Below are 16,774 nucleotides of genomic sequence, written 5' to 3'. Positions count from 1 at the left end.
GCATTTCTGAGCGATATGGAAGTCACCACAAATATTCAACGTGAGAGCGTCACTAGAAATCTATGACTCGCCTGTACTTTCTAATTTCATTGAAGATTTGTTTCTAGATAAATTCAGAACTTACTCTGTTGTTTTGTTTTTGTTTTTCTTAGCATCAAGTGTAACTGCTGATAGTCTGACTTTAGAGGTTGCGCCTACTCAAATCTTCAACAATCACAGGGGTTAGCGGCGGTGCGAAGGTAAACGATTCGAACTCCACTTGATGTAATATATCAAACACGATATCCAACAACTGAGAAGTTGGTTGAACAAACGAGGCGCAGCCGAGTTTTTTTAAACGACTTCGAGGTGTTTGGATGTCTGATGAAACACACTTTCGAGTGTTTGATATGGCTTCTGTAATATATCAAACACGAGGAAGAGTGTTTCATCAGATATCCAAACACTGAGAAGTAGGTTGAAAAAACGAGGCGCAGCTGAGTTTTTTTAAACGACTTCAAGGTGTTTGGATATCTGATGAAACACACTTTCGAGTGTTCGATATGGCTTCTCAAATGATCAATAATTCTTGGAGAAATTCAAGGCTAAAGTTGGCAAAATTTTATAGCAATTAGGATCACATATCCAAACCACGATCGCGGTAGTGATGTTCTTTGTTTTCTCTTGATGAATTATTAATGAGTTTGAGAACAAATGATCAATAATTCTTGGAGTAATTCAAGGCTAAAGTTGGCAAAATTTTATAGTAATTAGGATCACATATCCAAACCACGGTCACGGTAGTGATTTTCTTTGTTTTCTCTTGATGAATTATTCATGAGTTTGACAAGTAATATATCAAACACGAGAAGGTGTGTTTCATCAGATATCCAAACACTGAGAAGTAGGTTGAAAAAACGAGGCGCAGCCGAGTTTTGTTAAACGACTTCGAAGTGTTTGGATATCTGATGAAACACACTTTCGAGTGTTTGATATGGCTTCTCAAATGATTAATAATTCTTGGAGAGATTCAAGGGTAAAGTTGGCAAAATTTTATGGTAATTAGGATCACATATCCAAACCACGGTCACGGTAGTGATTTTCTTTTTTTTCTCTTGATGAATTATTGATGAGTTTGAGAAACAGAGATTCAAAGATGATTTAATGACAGTCCCTTAAAGGGGCAGTATCATGGGAAATCGATGGGAGATATCATGATTTTTGGCCAAAATTTACTAACTTTAAACTTTGAACACTGTGTTACTTAATTTCTCAATCGCTAATTTAAAGAAACATTAATAGTGATTCTAAGACGAAAGGTTAAACCAAAATATAGTACAATCGGGGATTTTTAGTCCGTTACAATAGCGAAATTTGAAAACGTCTGCCAGACGTTTTCAAATTTGAACCCCTCTCTATCTTGGTCATCTGTCGGCGAAAATATCCGTGGATAGTTTCTTTGCATTCTGATAGCCTTTTACTGGAATTTTGTCATTATATCTTGGCTGCTATCAACCGAATAGCGTCTTTCCGATTTTCTATGTGTTACTAAAAATAGCGTGATACTGTCCCTTTAAAGTTCAGAAAATAAGATAAATAATTTATTAATACCATTAATACCTCAATAACATTATAAAACTGAATTGCTAAGGGCTTACAAATATTGCTAATAAAATAATAATCTACAATCTTATCATTTACAAACGATAACACTTGTTCCAGTATGACATTGATATGATTAAAAACCTATCAAGACTTATTAAAGGTGCTTGCACAGTTTATCGATAAACGTATCTCTGAACCTGTTGGTTTTACCTGATGCTACTGTAAAGGCCTTACTGATGTTTCTTAAGTTGACATGATTTTGGCAGTCATTAAATACTAAGAGGTGGTAAAAACTGTCTGAAGGGTTGGTTAAGATGTTGTTGAAGCATTGATATCATGTAGTGATTTATCTTTAATAGCGATGGTTGCAACATTAGCAATTGTGGTTGTGAAATGTGGTTGTAGATGTGGGTTCGAACTGAAGTACGATAATTAAAAAAAACGTTCTAACTTAGAATAACTAGAAATTATGAATACACCATGAAAGCATGAAAACAAAAAGATGATCTTAGAGAAATCTTTCCTCGCCTTGTCAAGAGATCTGGCGCTCATATTCGTGAATACTGCCAGACCGTCATCTCTGTATAGGCCAATGCTTCCGTTAGTGTAGGTGGATGTTAGCTTGTGCAGTATGTATAGACCCACCAGCTCACAGACCTCTGCGCCATCATGCAACCCAAAATGCAGACTGATTAACCCAGCCAAAAAACAACCTCGGGCTGATCAGCAAACAAATACTGGACATCAGCAAACAAATACTGGACAGGATTAACAACAGTATCAGATCCAAAACTAACGCAACCAGTGGAGAAATACGCAGTCAGTGATTGATGGGTTCTCGAACATAAAAGACAAAGACAAACACTCTTTCTTGGTTTTCGATATAGTTGATTTCTACCCCTCCATATCTGAAGCTCTCCTGAAGTCGTCGCTAGAGTATGCGAAGCAACACACCACCATTTCGGACGAGGATGTCGAAATTATCATGCATTCAAGAAAACCCTGCTGTTCAACGACAACAAACCCTGGGTCAAGAAAGGGGATTCCCCTATGTTTGATGTCGCAATGGGCTGTTATGGGATGTCCGCAATGTTGCCTAGCAACAGTGAAAAATGAATGACGTCAGACAAAGGGAGTTTTGCTAGGCGGCAACAGGTTGGGAGCTACACTGGCGTCAGCAGTTTGCTGGAGCAAAATTTGCATACATCGGGAAAGTTTGCGTGCCGGATCAAATCTCAACTGCAATGTTCATCAATATTCACTCCAATACAGAGCTATCTCCCCAGCTTCGCGAGGTTTTGCGAGTCACGTATTTCAAGTAATTCCGTAACTTAACTTATAACGATAAAATATAAAAGACTAACTTGCTGAAAAGGTAGTAGAAGATAGCACTGATAGCGGTTGTGAATCCTATAATCGTAGCACCGTAGCGAAAGAACTTCTAAGCTACTGTTGTCGCGTCTAGTAACACAGAATTCGTGTTTATGCACATAGGGCGATGACGAAAACTAGCACCTACCTTTAAGAATATTTCCTCGGCGCATTTTCTAGCAGTAAATCTATAGCTATGAGATAAGAGAAATTACTAACAAAAATTATGTCTACGCTTTTCCTGAATCAGGTAATTTAGTAAAATATAAGATATATTTAAATCGTCAGCAACTTACGTAGCATTGGGATACACTCCTTTTTTATATATATGAATATATTTTATAAGAATATTGAGGCTGAAATTTGCGAAATGTTTGGAATATTTTAAGAATAAATTCGAGGCTGAGATTTTGAAAAGGATATATTTGTATGTTGAAAATTTGTAAATACGATACAATTATGTTTTTAACTTAACCGTATAAAATGTTTCCTTTCTCTAAACGGCAAACTAGCCAACAGGACGAAAAAAACCTGCGCTAGCTATAGCCAAATGTTCAATGCTAATGACAGATCGATGAACGGTACATGTAATACATATGTACAGTATACAGCACAAAAGACACGAACTAAACTGCAAAAAGTATCATAATAAATTCTTTCTTTGATATTGATACCCCAATACATTCTAAAACGTAAATGTCCTTAGCTATAACTTAAGAATAATACAAGAATATTTTCAGCCTAAAATCTTCAGAAAAATAAGAATATTCAGCCTGGGCCGGAAATACAACATTCTTATATAAAAAAGAGTGTAAACTAACAGCAAGTTTCAATACATTAACCTTAACCAAACAAGGATTGTTTTACAAAACACAATTTTTCGAATGATTGGTCATGAAATATCAAAAGAAAAAAATGAACAAAGAGCTTATAAACAAGAGTGGTCGATGCTTTACGATTTAATCACGGAAGAACTCTGAAAGGAAGTGAACGCCGAACAAATAACAGTAGAACCTTGTTAACCCGACCACCAACGGACCACTGAAATATGAGGTGGTGGTATTAAATCTGCCAACAGGATTTTGCTTTGGCCAGAGTAAGGTTGCAGCTATAAGCGGGAATCTACTGAGTTGCTCTGAAGCGATCAAATGGCGCTATTTGCAAACTAGAAAATCGTTTGCTTTACATTTCCCGTGCCGCAGCCCGTCGTGTGATAAAGGTGTATTATACAGCAGTTGGATGGAATGCACGGTTCGGAGCTGTTAAACATTTTACAAGTCTTGTCTCCCATGTTTGCCTGTGTGTAGAGTGATAGTCAATATAGCTTCTCTTTTTGAGTGCACTAGGAAGTTTGCTTCCCTTGACGTCATCGAGCTTAAAGACAATGACACTGTCGTCTCCTCTTTGTAAAAGCCGATGCAGAGCAATGCTCAGTTCATTGCCGCAATGTCTGCTGTTGAAAAAGTTACGCGAGACGACAGCAACTGTTTTCCTGCTCTTGTAAACGCTTTCTACCATGTTGTCTCTGAAAGGCGCCCCAATAGTAAAGTCTCTGTAATGAATACAACACTTGAAGCCATGCTTCTTCTCAAGGGTGGGCAGCAGAGTTTTGGTAACAAATGTCTTATCCTCTGAACTGTATATGATGAATGCATCAAATTCAGGCCGGAATTCTGAAAGGTATTGCAATACGACATGAGGGAGAGAATGTAACTTTTTGTCTGAAAGAGACAGTGAAATAGGCCTAGGAGGACCTCTCGAAGTCTACCTGTGTAAGATCCTGTGACACTAACCTGGATCAGGGGTTGGAAATTTGCTTGCTCGGCGGACGTATATGAAAACTGCCACGCCAATTAATACCGTCACCACCGAAACAACAGGTACAGCAACCTCTATATAATATTTCCTGCTGTCTGCTGAAAAAAAAAAACAACAAATTTTATGAACAAAGTTAGTAATGCTTACACAGTGAGCATGTTGGATGTGGTTCGCCGGTCTTTCAGGGTTGTGGGGACCTGGAGGGAGGGTGGGGGGGGGGTGGTATTTATTTCATACATGAACATGTGTACAAAGATGCTTGCTGTGCTAATTCCTTACGATAGAAGATAGAGCATAACATGTACTTTGATATAACAAGGAATTATAGCATATGTCAAATTGTGACGTCACTAAATACGTCACTTGGTACGCAAAGAGTATTGATAAGTATATGGCAGAAAGAAAATAGTCAATTAACCCTCTGATTGATAAGTATATGGTAGAGATAAATATATTCAATTAGAAGCAATTACAGATTCTATAAATGCGTTTGACGAAACGAATGACTAGTTATGGCCATAAGGCTAATTGTAATATGATATAATTTAAAACTTTATAAAGCGCAGGAATCTATACAGATATAATCAAATGCGCGATTACAGTATATACATAAATAACTTATCATTGTAAGTAAAGTATACATTAATTACAAAAGGTACTTAAGAAGTAATTATAAAAAGTACGTATGTGCAAATACGCGCAAAACAAAAAGAAGAAGAAAAAAAACAAAACCAACCAAAAAAGAAAAACTAAAACACAACATATTTAACGTATTTCAAATTATACACCAATATTTAAACTGTTGCCATACGACAAATAGTCAAGATATTCGTGGTTAAATTACACTAATTTTTGAACATTCACAGCGTAAGAATATTCATAGAGTTATGAATTGTTTTCAATATGAACATTTGTGTTGGACTTGTGTAATTATTGTGTAACATTATTTTGCCTGTATTTTCCTTTTTTAACGTTTACTTACAGACTAGAATTATTTCTGTAAGAGGAATATTGACAGAGTTATGAATTGTTTTAAACATTTTGTGTTGTACTTGTGCAATTCATTCGCAGCGCATATTTGTAAACACGTACAAAAATTGTAAACGCTCAAATATTTAAACTATGGAGATTTCTGTACGAGGAATATTTACAGAGTAATGACTTTTTTGTTTTCGAAGGACAACAACAAAAATTACGGGAAGCCTTTGAAGTTTGCGCACTGGTGATTTGAAATCGCCCTGAATGATTCACCTGAAAAGTCTATTGGATTTTCTGTCCTATTATCCAGTCATTCGCAAACAGTAAGCCAAAGTTGAACAATTCATTTCAATGAAAAGACAAACAAACAAACAAACTGTATACTCGCCTGTGGTCGAAAACGGTGTACCTTGCACTGCCTCATCTAGCAAAAGGAAATAGACATATGTAATAAAGATTGTATGTTATTTTTTTAAAGCTTTAGGGCAAAAAAGGTCGCGAGCACTACAGCTTTATAGTTATTGGTATTTTCTGTTAGTTTTGCGGGAAGTTTTCACACTTGTGATTTGAAATCGCCCTGACTGATTCACTGGAAAAATCGCAGTTAAAACCGCTTCTGGAAATGGCCCTTCTATATAATTTACAGTCTATTCGATTTCCTGCTCTATTATCTTGTCATCCCAACCAGTCAGTCAAAGATTTACCTTTCATTTAATGATAAAAAAAAAGTATGTATAAGTCAGACTTATTTAACACTCGCCTGTGGCCGGAAACGGCGTACCTGGTGTAACTAGAGAAAGAAAGGATATATATGTATTAAGATTTTTTTTTAACTGTTTTATGTTGTTGTTCAGGAGGACTAAGTCCTAATTTACGTCACAGGACGTCACGATTAAGCACATGTTTTGAGAGACCTCCATCTTGTATTTTTGTCATGAACGCAGTCGAAAGAGATGACAGATTAAACCAAGTTCATGTTTAATATTTGTTCTTATTGACCTATGCAAACCCGTTCGGAAGAACATCTGGTAGCAGAGCGAGGTTCTCAAAAAGAATTACGACCATGGAACGCCTGAAGAAAGAGAAAATGAAATCGAAGTGTGCGTACACGAGGAACCGAAACAAGCTCATGATGGCGATGGAGGGAGGTTTGTCGTCAAGAATGCATGTTATGGAGATGTTAAACGATTTTACGGATGCTTATGACGGTGTGCTTCGAGCGTATGAAGAGTTAGGCACGTACTACGAGACTGTGAAAGATTTGGGAAACCTTAAAACTCTTTCGAACGAAATGGAAGCAAGCGAGGAGGATTTTAACGAAGTCGAAGGAATTGTGAAAGGATATTTGAGCGGTGCAAGCAGATCATCATCTGTCAGAGATCAAACGGAAACGTCAGTCACAGACCAAGCCAAAACGAAACGACTTAGAGAAGAAGTATCTAAACGAGAAGAAGACCTGAGCCAGATCGAACAGGATATTGAGGAAGCGTACGCAGACTGCTAAAGACAACTTGCCGAAAGCCCTCGCAGCGAGAAACCCCCAGCAAAGCCAGACCCAGAGGAAAGAAAAACACCGCCTCGTGCAGTACGCGACCAAGAATAAGAAATGAAAAGGAAGTCGAAAGAAGTACAGGAGACACCGAAGTCTACAGATCCGGCGACAGAACACAATTCTAACGTCCAAAAGCAGCCTGTTGTATCTTTGCCTTCTGATACTCCTAGCGCCTCGGCCGCTGCCAAAAGCACAATCGAGCTGACTCCACCTTCGTTCACTGGAGTTGTTTTTTCGTCCACTCCGTATGCTCCGTTTTATTCGCCGATTCCAGCGACGCCTGTACCTTCAGCAGTGGAACAGCAGGTTCATTTTCAGCAGTCAAGTTCAGTGCCACCTATCATTCCAGTTGTAAGTTCAGTAAATCAGTCATATTTGCCGTTGAGTTCAACGCCCTCGTACAGTGTTTACTTACCGCCATCGTCGCGAGGAGGCCAAGCTTACTCTATGAACTTTGGAAACAATCAGACGTTTTCAACGTCCACTTCAGACCAGATTAGTGCCGACTCGTCTGCCCTATATAAAAAAGTAAGCGCACCAAAATTCTTTGGCCAAAAGAAGAATTACGAAGCTTGGAAAGCAGCCTTTTATTCTTGTGTGGATCGTACTAAAGCTACGCCGGAGTACAAGCTTTTACGATTAAGAGAATGTCTTCAGGGTGAGCCCCTTAAAGTTATTGAGAACCTGGGTCACTCAGCAGCAGCATATGAAGCAGCAAAGGCCCGATTGGAGCGAAAGTATGGGGGACAACGAAGGGCCCTAACACTCAGGCTTGAGGAACTAAGTTTGTTCAGACCTGTTAGGGAGGACGATGAGAAAGACCTGGAGAGATTTTCTGCACTACTTGATGGAATTGTTGTGAACTTAAAGGATGCTAAACAGGAAGCAGAGCTTGGAAATGGATCGTTGTACATCAACCTGCAGCGGAAGTTTAACAAAAGCCTTTCGTCAAAGTACAAGCAATGGGTCAGCGACAACAATCGGACTGAGAATGTCGAGACACTAAGGGAGTTTGTTGACAGAGAGTCTGAGTTTCTGACGACGGCTTCGGAGACAATAAGCGGCGTTCTCAAAGAAACCTTCAAGAAGGACAAGAAGATCCCTCCTGTGAAACAGACCTTTGTAACTCAGGATCCCTTAGACCACAAGAAGAAGTTGAGTCGTAAATGCAAGGCGTGCAAAGGGCAACATGGAGTTTGGGCCTGTGAGAGCTTTCAGAAAATGACAGTGGCAAAGCGCTGGGAAGTAGCCACCCAACAGAAGTTGTGTTTCCGTTGTCTAGCTGATGGCCATAGAGGTGAAGCGTGTCTCAGGAGTAGAGTGTGTGGACTAAACGGATGCACATCAGCCCATCATCGAATGCTTCATGAGGATAAAGCTGATGACAAAGCTTCTCGCAATGAGTCAGCTGTTGGATCAGACCTGTCCAGCAAGTCTGTGGGTAGAGCTGCTGATGAAGGGGAGACTGGGGAAAGGACTCATGTGACAACCACTAGAATGAAACTCACTGCTCCTTCTGAGTTCATGGCCCTGCGAACTGTTCCTGTGTACCTGACAAATGGTAGTAAACAAGTCAAAAAGAATGCCCTCTTGGACGAAGGTAGCAGTAGGTCCTATTTGAACAGCGATGTTGCCGCAGAACTTGGTCTTGAAGGAAGACCACAAGAATTAACTTTGACTGTTCTTAATGATAACCAAGAGAAGCTGAACTCCTCAGTGGTAGAGTTTACAATCAGCAGTTTGGACGGGACAGTTCACAAATCAGCTTCTGCTTACAAGACCAAACGAGTCACTGGAAGTATGCATGTTGTCGATTGGAACACAAATCCAAGTAGAAGCACTTGAAAGCGCTTAGGTTCCCACAAGTAGGGCCTAGGCCCATCGTGGACCTGCTCATTGGGGTGGACCTGTCTGATTTGCTGTACTCGATAGAGGATGTAAGAGGAGAGCCGGGCGAGCCTATCGAGAGACTGACACCACTTGGTTAGATTTGCATTGGAAACCCGAAATTGAATACAGGCAGAGCCCAAACCAATTTCGTATTCTTTGTGAAAGACTCGCACGAATTGAACACTCTTGTGCGTCGATTTTGGGAAATCGAAGAGCCGGGCAAGGAGACCCAGATTGTTAGACCAGAGGAGAAACGGGCCAGGGATGCGGTTACTGAGACTTTGAGGTTGGAGAATTGCCATTACAGTGTTGGTTTGCCCTGGAAAACCAAAGATCCCGAGTTACCTGACAACTTTCAAATGGCCTTGCGTCGCTTACAGAACACGGAGAAATGTCTTCAGAAGTCCCCAGAACTAGCCAAAGCTTACAGTGATGTGCTTCAGACATATCAAGACAAAGGGTACATTCGTAAGGTGTCACCAGAAGAGAAGAGACCTGATCAAGTCTGGTACCTCCCCCATTTTCCAGTTCTGAGGCCAGACAAGTCGACGACAAAGACCCGAGTTGTATTTGACGCTTCAGCAAAATATGAGGAAGTCTCTCTCAATGATGTCCTGCTGCAAGGGCCCAAGTTGCAAAATGACCTGTTTGATGTGCTGCTTCGATTTCGGCGTGATTTTGTGGCCTTTATGTGCGACATTCGAGAAATGTACCCGCAAATCAAGTTGGAACCAAGTGACCGACCTTATCATCGTTTTGTTTGGCGCGACTTGAACAATGAACAGGACCCTGATGTGTTTGAGTTTGAGCGTGTCGTGTTCGGAGTAAATTCGTCGCCATTTCTTGCACAGTTTGTTATTCAGGAACATGCTCGAAAGCACCAGTCAGAATTTCATCTTGGAGCTGAAACAGTCTTGAAGAGCACTTACATGTATGATAGTATGGACCCAGTCCCAGATAAGGGGACTGGAATTAAACTGTACAGAGAGCTGTCACAGTTGTGGGCTCGAGCTGGAATGCATGCGCGAAAGTGGCTGTCCAATGTTCCTGAGTTGTTGGAATGTATCCCTCATGCTGATTGTGTTACGGAGGTAGATCTTGATAGGGGTGAACTGCCTGTTGTTAAGATTCTGGGAGTGTTGTGGTCTCCCAGTGAAGATGAATTCAAGTACCAAGTGCATCAGCCCAATGGTGATCACACCAGTACCAAACGTGCGTTCTTAAAAGGGATAGCTACCTTGTTTGATCCCCTTGGTTTCCTGGCACCGTACGTCATTCGGGCCAAGATAATTCTTCAAGAGATGTGGGAGAGTGGAGTTGACTGGGATGACCTAGTACCAGAAACCTTGTCAAGGAAAGCCCAGCAGTGGTTTGAAGAACTTTCAGAACTACCCCGCCTTTGTATCCCTAGATGTGTGCGAACCGAAACTGAAGTCAGAAGTATCACCCTACACACCTTCGTTGATGCATCTCAGGAAGCGTATGGAGCCGTCACTTATTCAAGACATCTGTATGAAGACGGAACTGTCACCTGTCGTTTAGTGGCTTCAAAGTCAAGGGTTGCACCCCTTCAAGCTGTCAGCATCCCTCGTCTTGAACTGATGGCTGCGGTGGTTGGACTCCGCCTTGCTGAGACCATCGGGAGCGTTCTGAACATCCCCAAGCATGATCAGTTGTTTCGGTCAGATAGTGAAGACGTACTCTACTGGATTCGTGGTCGGAGTCGGAAGTTCAAGCCCTTTGTGGCAAATCGTGTAGGCGAAATCCAATCATTGACTGACCCAGAACAGAGGAGACATGTGCCAACCAAGCAGAACCCAGCTGACGTGTTAACACGAGGATTAAGTGTCTCAGCTCTTACAGAAGCGGAAACGTGGTGGAATGGTCCATTGTTCTTAGTTCAAGAAGAAACAGAATGATCAGAAAAGAAGATGAAGTTCAGAGTGGAACCCGACATTGAAGTTCGAAAGCAGTACAGAGGAGAAAGTGAGCAGGTGTCCACCTTCCTCTCCACAACGAAAGAAGATCGCCTGGATCCAACCAGATATTCCAGCTGGACTAGGCTCACAAGGCTAACTGCAACAGTGTACCGTTTCATAGAAAACTGCCGTTCACCATTGACTTTACGCAAGAAAGGAACTCTAAGACCAGAAGAAATTGCCACTTCAGAAATGCAGCTTATTAGACTTGCTCAACAAGAAGAATTTCAGGAAGAAATCCATGCGCTGAAGTCAGGAAGGGAGTTACCTGGAAAGTCAAAGTTGTTGCCATTGAAACCAATGTTGGACGAAGAAGGAATGCTTAGGTGTGATGGGAGGCTTACAAATGCAGATTGTTTACCATGGGATACTCGCCATCCCATAATTCTCTCCAGAAATCACCAGACGACCAAGTTGATCATTAAAGACAGTCATGAAAAGAGCCAGCATGGTGGAACTAACCAAGTACTTGCCCAGCTTTCAAGTAGATATTGGATAGTCTCAGCTAGAGAAGCTATTAGAGAGTGGGAAAAGGAGTGTATGGTTTGCAGACGGAGAGAAGTCACCCCTGCCAAACAAGTTATGGCCCCCTTACCAGGTCTTCGAACTCAGAAGTTCTTGCGTGCTTTCAGCCAGACATCTGTTGATTTCGATGGACCGTTCTACACTAAGCAAGGTAGAGGCAAGACCCGTCACAAGAGATATTTGTGCTTGTTTACCTGTCTAGCGACAAGAGCAGTGCACTTAGAGGTAGCATATGGACTTGACACTGATTCCTTTTTGAATGCCTTCTTCAGAATGGCTTCACGACGTGGCCTTCCAAGAGATGTTCTTTCAGATAATGGCACAAACTTCGTTGGAGCGAATAATGAACTAGAAGAACTAGCAGCCTTAGACGGAGAAAAGATTCAAGAGAACACAGCAAACTATGGTGTTACATGGCACTTTAATCCACCCTATGCTTCTCACTTCAGTGGCGTTCATGAGGTGATGGTAAAGGCCGCAAAGAGAGCCATTTATGCAATCCTTGGTAGTGCTGATATTACAGATGAAGAGTTTCTTAGTGCTGTTGTTGGAGCAGAAGGATTGATAAACTCACGCCCATTGACCTACCAATCAGCAAATCCGCACGATCCAGTACCTCTCACCCCGAACCACTTTCTTCACGGGCAGTTAGGGGGTCGGTTCGCGCCAGATGCTGTGAACAGTACAGCTTTTAACCCTCGTCGACGTTGGAGGAGGGTCCAAGAACTCGTCCGTCACTTCTGGCATCGGTGGTTGAGAGAGTGGTTGCCTGGCTTGAACCCAAAGAAGAAGTGGTTTCGTGATCAGAAGAACTTCCAGGAAGAAGACGTTGTTATAGTGATGTCACCGGACACCCCTAGGGGACGTTGGCCATTGGGGCGCATCACAAAAGCTCATCCTGGACAAGACGGAAGGGTTCGAGTGGTAGATGTGCAAGTCAAGAAGAGTGTGATGAGAAGATCAATGGTCAAAGTTTGTCCACTAGAACATTGTGACTCATAAGACTCATAAGATAGGAACTGAACTTGAAACTAGTTTTCAGTGAAAGTGTGTGTAAATGTTAGCAAGGAACTTTTTTTGTTTTTATTATAAGCTCTTATTTGGTGAGACGGTAATTTTTGTTGATATTGTTATATCAAGAAGGGGAGTATGTTCAGGAGGATTAAGTCCTAATTTACGTCACATGACGTCACGATTAAGCACATGTTTTGAGAGACCTCCATCTTGTATTTTTGTCATGAACGCAGTCGAAAGAGATGACAGATTAAACCAAGTTCATGTTTAATATTTATTTTTATTGACCTACGCGAACCCGTTCGGAAGAACAGTAGTGATCATGTTTATTTAAAGATTGTTGCATAAAATCATAAAATTCAAAATTGCAGTATAATTCGAAAAGGCCTAGAAACGATTCTGTTAAAACTAACCTTTATTCCCGTGGGAATTGTCTGATCGAAACAAGATGCCCGGCTAATGGCATTAACACGGAATGCTTAATGTAGCCCCGATTATTCCCCATGGTATGTTTCGCAGATATTTCAAAACTATCCTCCCTTGGCAATTGAAATAATTGTCTAAATGGTTTTTTTTAGATGTATTGCGTGATACTTATCGTTGTGTTCCTAGGAATCATAACAGAAATAACTCTGCAATAACGTCATGACCCCGCTGAACTGGTCTAGCCACCTCTAGCTCTAATCCTTCGCGTTGATTATTCCATCTGTTTTTGAAAGCGGAGTTTCTTCGCTGTGAACTCTCCCTATTTCCACCGTTTCAACTGTCGAGTACTACCTAGAAGTTATTATTTCGATTTACCGCTTGAAAAAGGTTTGTTTTCTCTCTGAAAACGGCAGATCAGAGTCTTAAATTTATACATGTGGCCGCCATTGAACAAAAACAACTTTTCGAAATGATGACTTGCTTTGACGTCACACAGGTAGAGATAAGTGGGTCTCCTCCCTCGTGATATACGCACTGATAATAGATTTCGATTGGGTTGTTTTTGTTCAAGACAATCAGAACAACAAATCCCTTCTGGGAGAGGGTAGAATTTAATCAAGGTTTAATGAATAAATCAAATAATGATTTAATGTCACACAGGAAGGGATGAGTGGCTCCCCTCTCTCGTGATATGTGCCCGAATAACAGATTTTGATTGGCCTGCTTTTGTTGAAGACAATCAGAACAATACATCCCTACTAGGGAAGGAGATATTTTAATGCATAAATTAACTTGTCGATTTGTGACTACGACGAAGAAAAAAAAAGATACCCGACCGAAACCTAGACACGTCATGCCCTGCGGGCATTCCGTGTAAATATACTCGAATGAAGTTGTTTAGCAGTGAATTGTGATCGATCACCTCAACTACTGAATTATTTCCTGGGGAAACCAGTTGATCAGACATTCTATCCTCCTCGACTTGTAGTGAAATTCTAGCTCTTTATACATGGATTGACACTTAACGTCTGATTTCTGATCAAGCATTTCTACTTTTGATCAATTCAAAAAGCCGTAAAACGTCTGATTCACCGGAAAAATTGTAGCCAAAACCGCTTCTGTAAATGATCCTTATCTGCAATGAATTTCCTGTTCTATTATCTGGTCATGCATGACCAGTTAGTCAAAGTTGATTCTTTCATTTAACAAAAAATAATGTCTGTATATGTCAGACATATTGAATACTCACCTGTAGTCGGAAACGGTGTATCTGGTGTAACTAAGGAAAGAAAATATACATATGTATTAATTTTATTTTACGTTTTAAAAAGATTTTGGGAGAAAACAAGTCACGAGCAGCCTTATACCATTGTTTACTATTATAACAATTTCATCGAGCATTGCGGCGTATTTTGCGAGCTACAACGGAGAATAGCTTATCAAGCCAATCAGAACTAGAAGCCATTCAGCTGTTCGCGTCGTTTTCTTGCTTGTTTGACAGGAGCACTGCCATCTGCTTAGCTATTGTTTTAAGCTACAAAATGACTGAAAAACCTAACGAAGAAGCAAATTCACGGTCTTCTCAGCTAGATGAAGAGAACGTACAGAAACTCGAAGAAAAATCCACGCCCGCAAAAACAAGAAAACGAACTTCGTGGAGCATGGAAAAGTTCAGTGACTGGTGCGATAAGAGAAGAATCCATTCAGACCTGTATTCTGTTAGCTCTACAGAATCGAGCGGCATTCTTTGGAGATTTTATTCAGAGGTTAAAACAAACCAAAAAAAAAGCTTCTCACACCAAGTACCTTGACCAGTATCAGAGCTGCAATACACCGTACAATTAAGAGCCTGCCGTTTCAAGACCTATCAACATCCTGAATGATGGTGAGTTTTTGCAAGTAAAACAAAATGTTTGTTGTTTGACGTAAATCGTACTACAGACGAAGAAATCCCAAGCGCAAGTATAAAAGTCCAATTGAAGCTGGAGATATAGAGAAAGTTAAGTCTCACTTCTCGATTGACTGTCGCGACAAGCTTCAAGAATTTCTTTGGTTCAATCTGTGCTATTATTTGAGCAAGAGAGAAAGGGAGGGTTGGCAAAAATTCACGAAGAACTCACAGGAATTGAAGCAAGACGATCTCAAGAATATGTCATCACAAAGCGAAAAGAGCAGTCTAAGAACTACCAAGATGACACTCAAGAGAAGACACTCTCTGACGTGAGAATGTACGGAATACATGGCTGGCCACCCAATCCCACAGACTCAACTTCATCAAGAGTGGGAGGTGCTTTTTCAGATTCCATTTTAGGTAATAGGGAACCTGTTGGTACAAGAACGAACTCTTAGGAAAGAATTCAATCACCCAACTGACGCCCAAAAGATAGAAAATGGTTGCCCTTTCCCAAATATACAACGCTAATTGTTCATGAGCCTCTATAATAACCATTCTACATCAAGCTAGAGTGCATGCCAACCAAATTCCTGCCATCACGACGCACAAAAATGAACAAATCTTGACGCACTATATAAAGGATAGCTCTAGCTCCCAGAAACGTTCTTGTTGATTGTTCTGACATCATCAATCCTCCGTTTAATTCAAATGAAGCAATGGTGGAAATAATGGTTGTAATATCTCCATGGCCAGCGGCAAAGTGAATGCAAGTTTTCCTTCGCCGAGCAAAACCCGCTTAGTTTAGGAAACTACGCCAATACTGTTAGTAGTAACTGCACAATTAACTTTAACAATACACCTTCAAGTCTTCGCCGTTTACAGAATTTTTGTAATTTTCGTCTTGAAAACTTAGGAGAAAAGGCTGTTTTGACAAATTTTGAAATCATAACCTCTGGACCAAAACAGATTCTTGTATGCCGAAAGTTGGATAAATCGCGTCTGCGGCTGGAACCTAAGGCCATGGCGTCATCTATGGCATGACGGATTTTTGTATATTACCTCACCGATATTCCAGAAGACACTAGAATGTCAAAGGGCGTTTGATGAAGAAAAAGCAATGCTGACAGGAGATTGTGGGATGCAAGACAAATGGTGAACGGCAGGGAATAATTAGAAGCCACAATAAAACAGTCGCCCGCAAACTAGAAGGTGTAGACTAGTAACTTAGCCGCGGAACTCAAACATAGAAATTCGTAGGTTGAGAAAGACGCCACCAGGTAAGGATGTATTCGCCAATAAGCTCTACTTGTACGAGTCTCTGGAGACACATAGTTTAGAAAACGAACGTCGTGACTTTTTTCATATCCTCATATCTAAGGATCATTTCAAATACGGTAGTTAGTCAGTCCCAATTTTCAGGGTAACTAACCTTGCTTCTAATGGGTAAAAAGTAGTTTAAATGTTTTTTTTTTTTTTGAAATTTAAGAATCATTTTTCACTAATATTTATTAGGACCCACCTGTTCCAGTATTACGTGGACCTTCTGTTGGTATAACAAAGAAAAGACTGTAAACAGTTAAGCTAGTACCTTAACCTTATAAGGAAGTATAAACTTAAGGGTTTAAGTTTCTTTGAGGAATTTAAAGGCCATGTGCAGTAAAAGCGAAAGTAAATTGGGACTCGTTTCATTGGTGTTCATTGTCATGAGGGTGCTCGCGTTCATCTTTCCATCTTAATCGGCCT

At 40.6% G+C, this 16,774-nt stretch overlaps 1 protein-coding gene and 1 long non-coding RNA gene across 5 annotated transcripts in view; one reads left to right on the top strand and one right to left on the bottom strand.

Moving 5' to 3' along the window:
• Window positions 1–696: 696 nt before the first annotated feature.
• LOC146478975 (uncharacterized) lies at window positions 697–3,471 on the top strand. Its single transcript, XR_014865007.1, has 2 exons — window positions 697–1,165; window positions 1,564–3,471. It is a non-coding gene; the product is annotated as an uncharacterized LOC146478975 (long non-coding RNA).
• A 125-nt stretch (window positions 3,472–3,596) lies between these two features.
• The window catches only part of LOC146478974 (uncharacterized), a 32,358-nt gene continuing 19,180 nt past the window's right edge, over window positions 3,597–16,774 (bottom strand). For 2 of the 4 annotated variants that reach the window (XM_085111252.1, XM_085111253.1), the window contains exons 10-14: window positions 16,551–16,574; window positions 14,387–14,416; window positions 6,140–6,175; window positions 4,749–4,871; window positions 3,597–4,628 (exon numbers count right to left, since the gene is read on the bottom strand). In XM_085111252.1, coding sequence (XP_084967378.1) covers window positions 4,180–4,628; window positions 4,749–4,871; window positions 6,140–6,175; window positions 14,387–14,416; window positions 16,551–16,574 — 662 coding nt within the window. In that variant the 3' untranslated portion in view covers window positions 3,597–4,179. Of the gene's footprint in view, window positions 4,629–4,748; window positions 4,872–6,135; window positions 6,176–14,386; window positions 14,417–16,550; window positions 16,575–16,774 lie in introns of all 4 variants that reach the window. The other 2 variants (XM_085111254.1, XM_085111255.1) reach the window with 2 other exon arrangements.

The sequence above is a fragment of the Pavona decussata genome, unplaced genomic scaffold (genome assembly GCF_977016875.1).
Source record: "Pavona decussata unplaced genomic scaffold, jaPavDecu1.1 SCAFFOLD_61, whole genome shotgun sequence".
NCBI lineage: Eukaryota > Metazoa > Cnidaria > Anthozoa > Scleractinia > Agariciidae > Pavona > Pavona decussata.
This window is presented reverse-complemented; position numbering and strand designations above follow the sequence as displayed.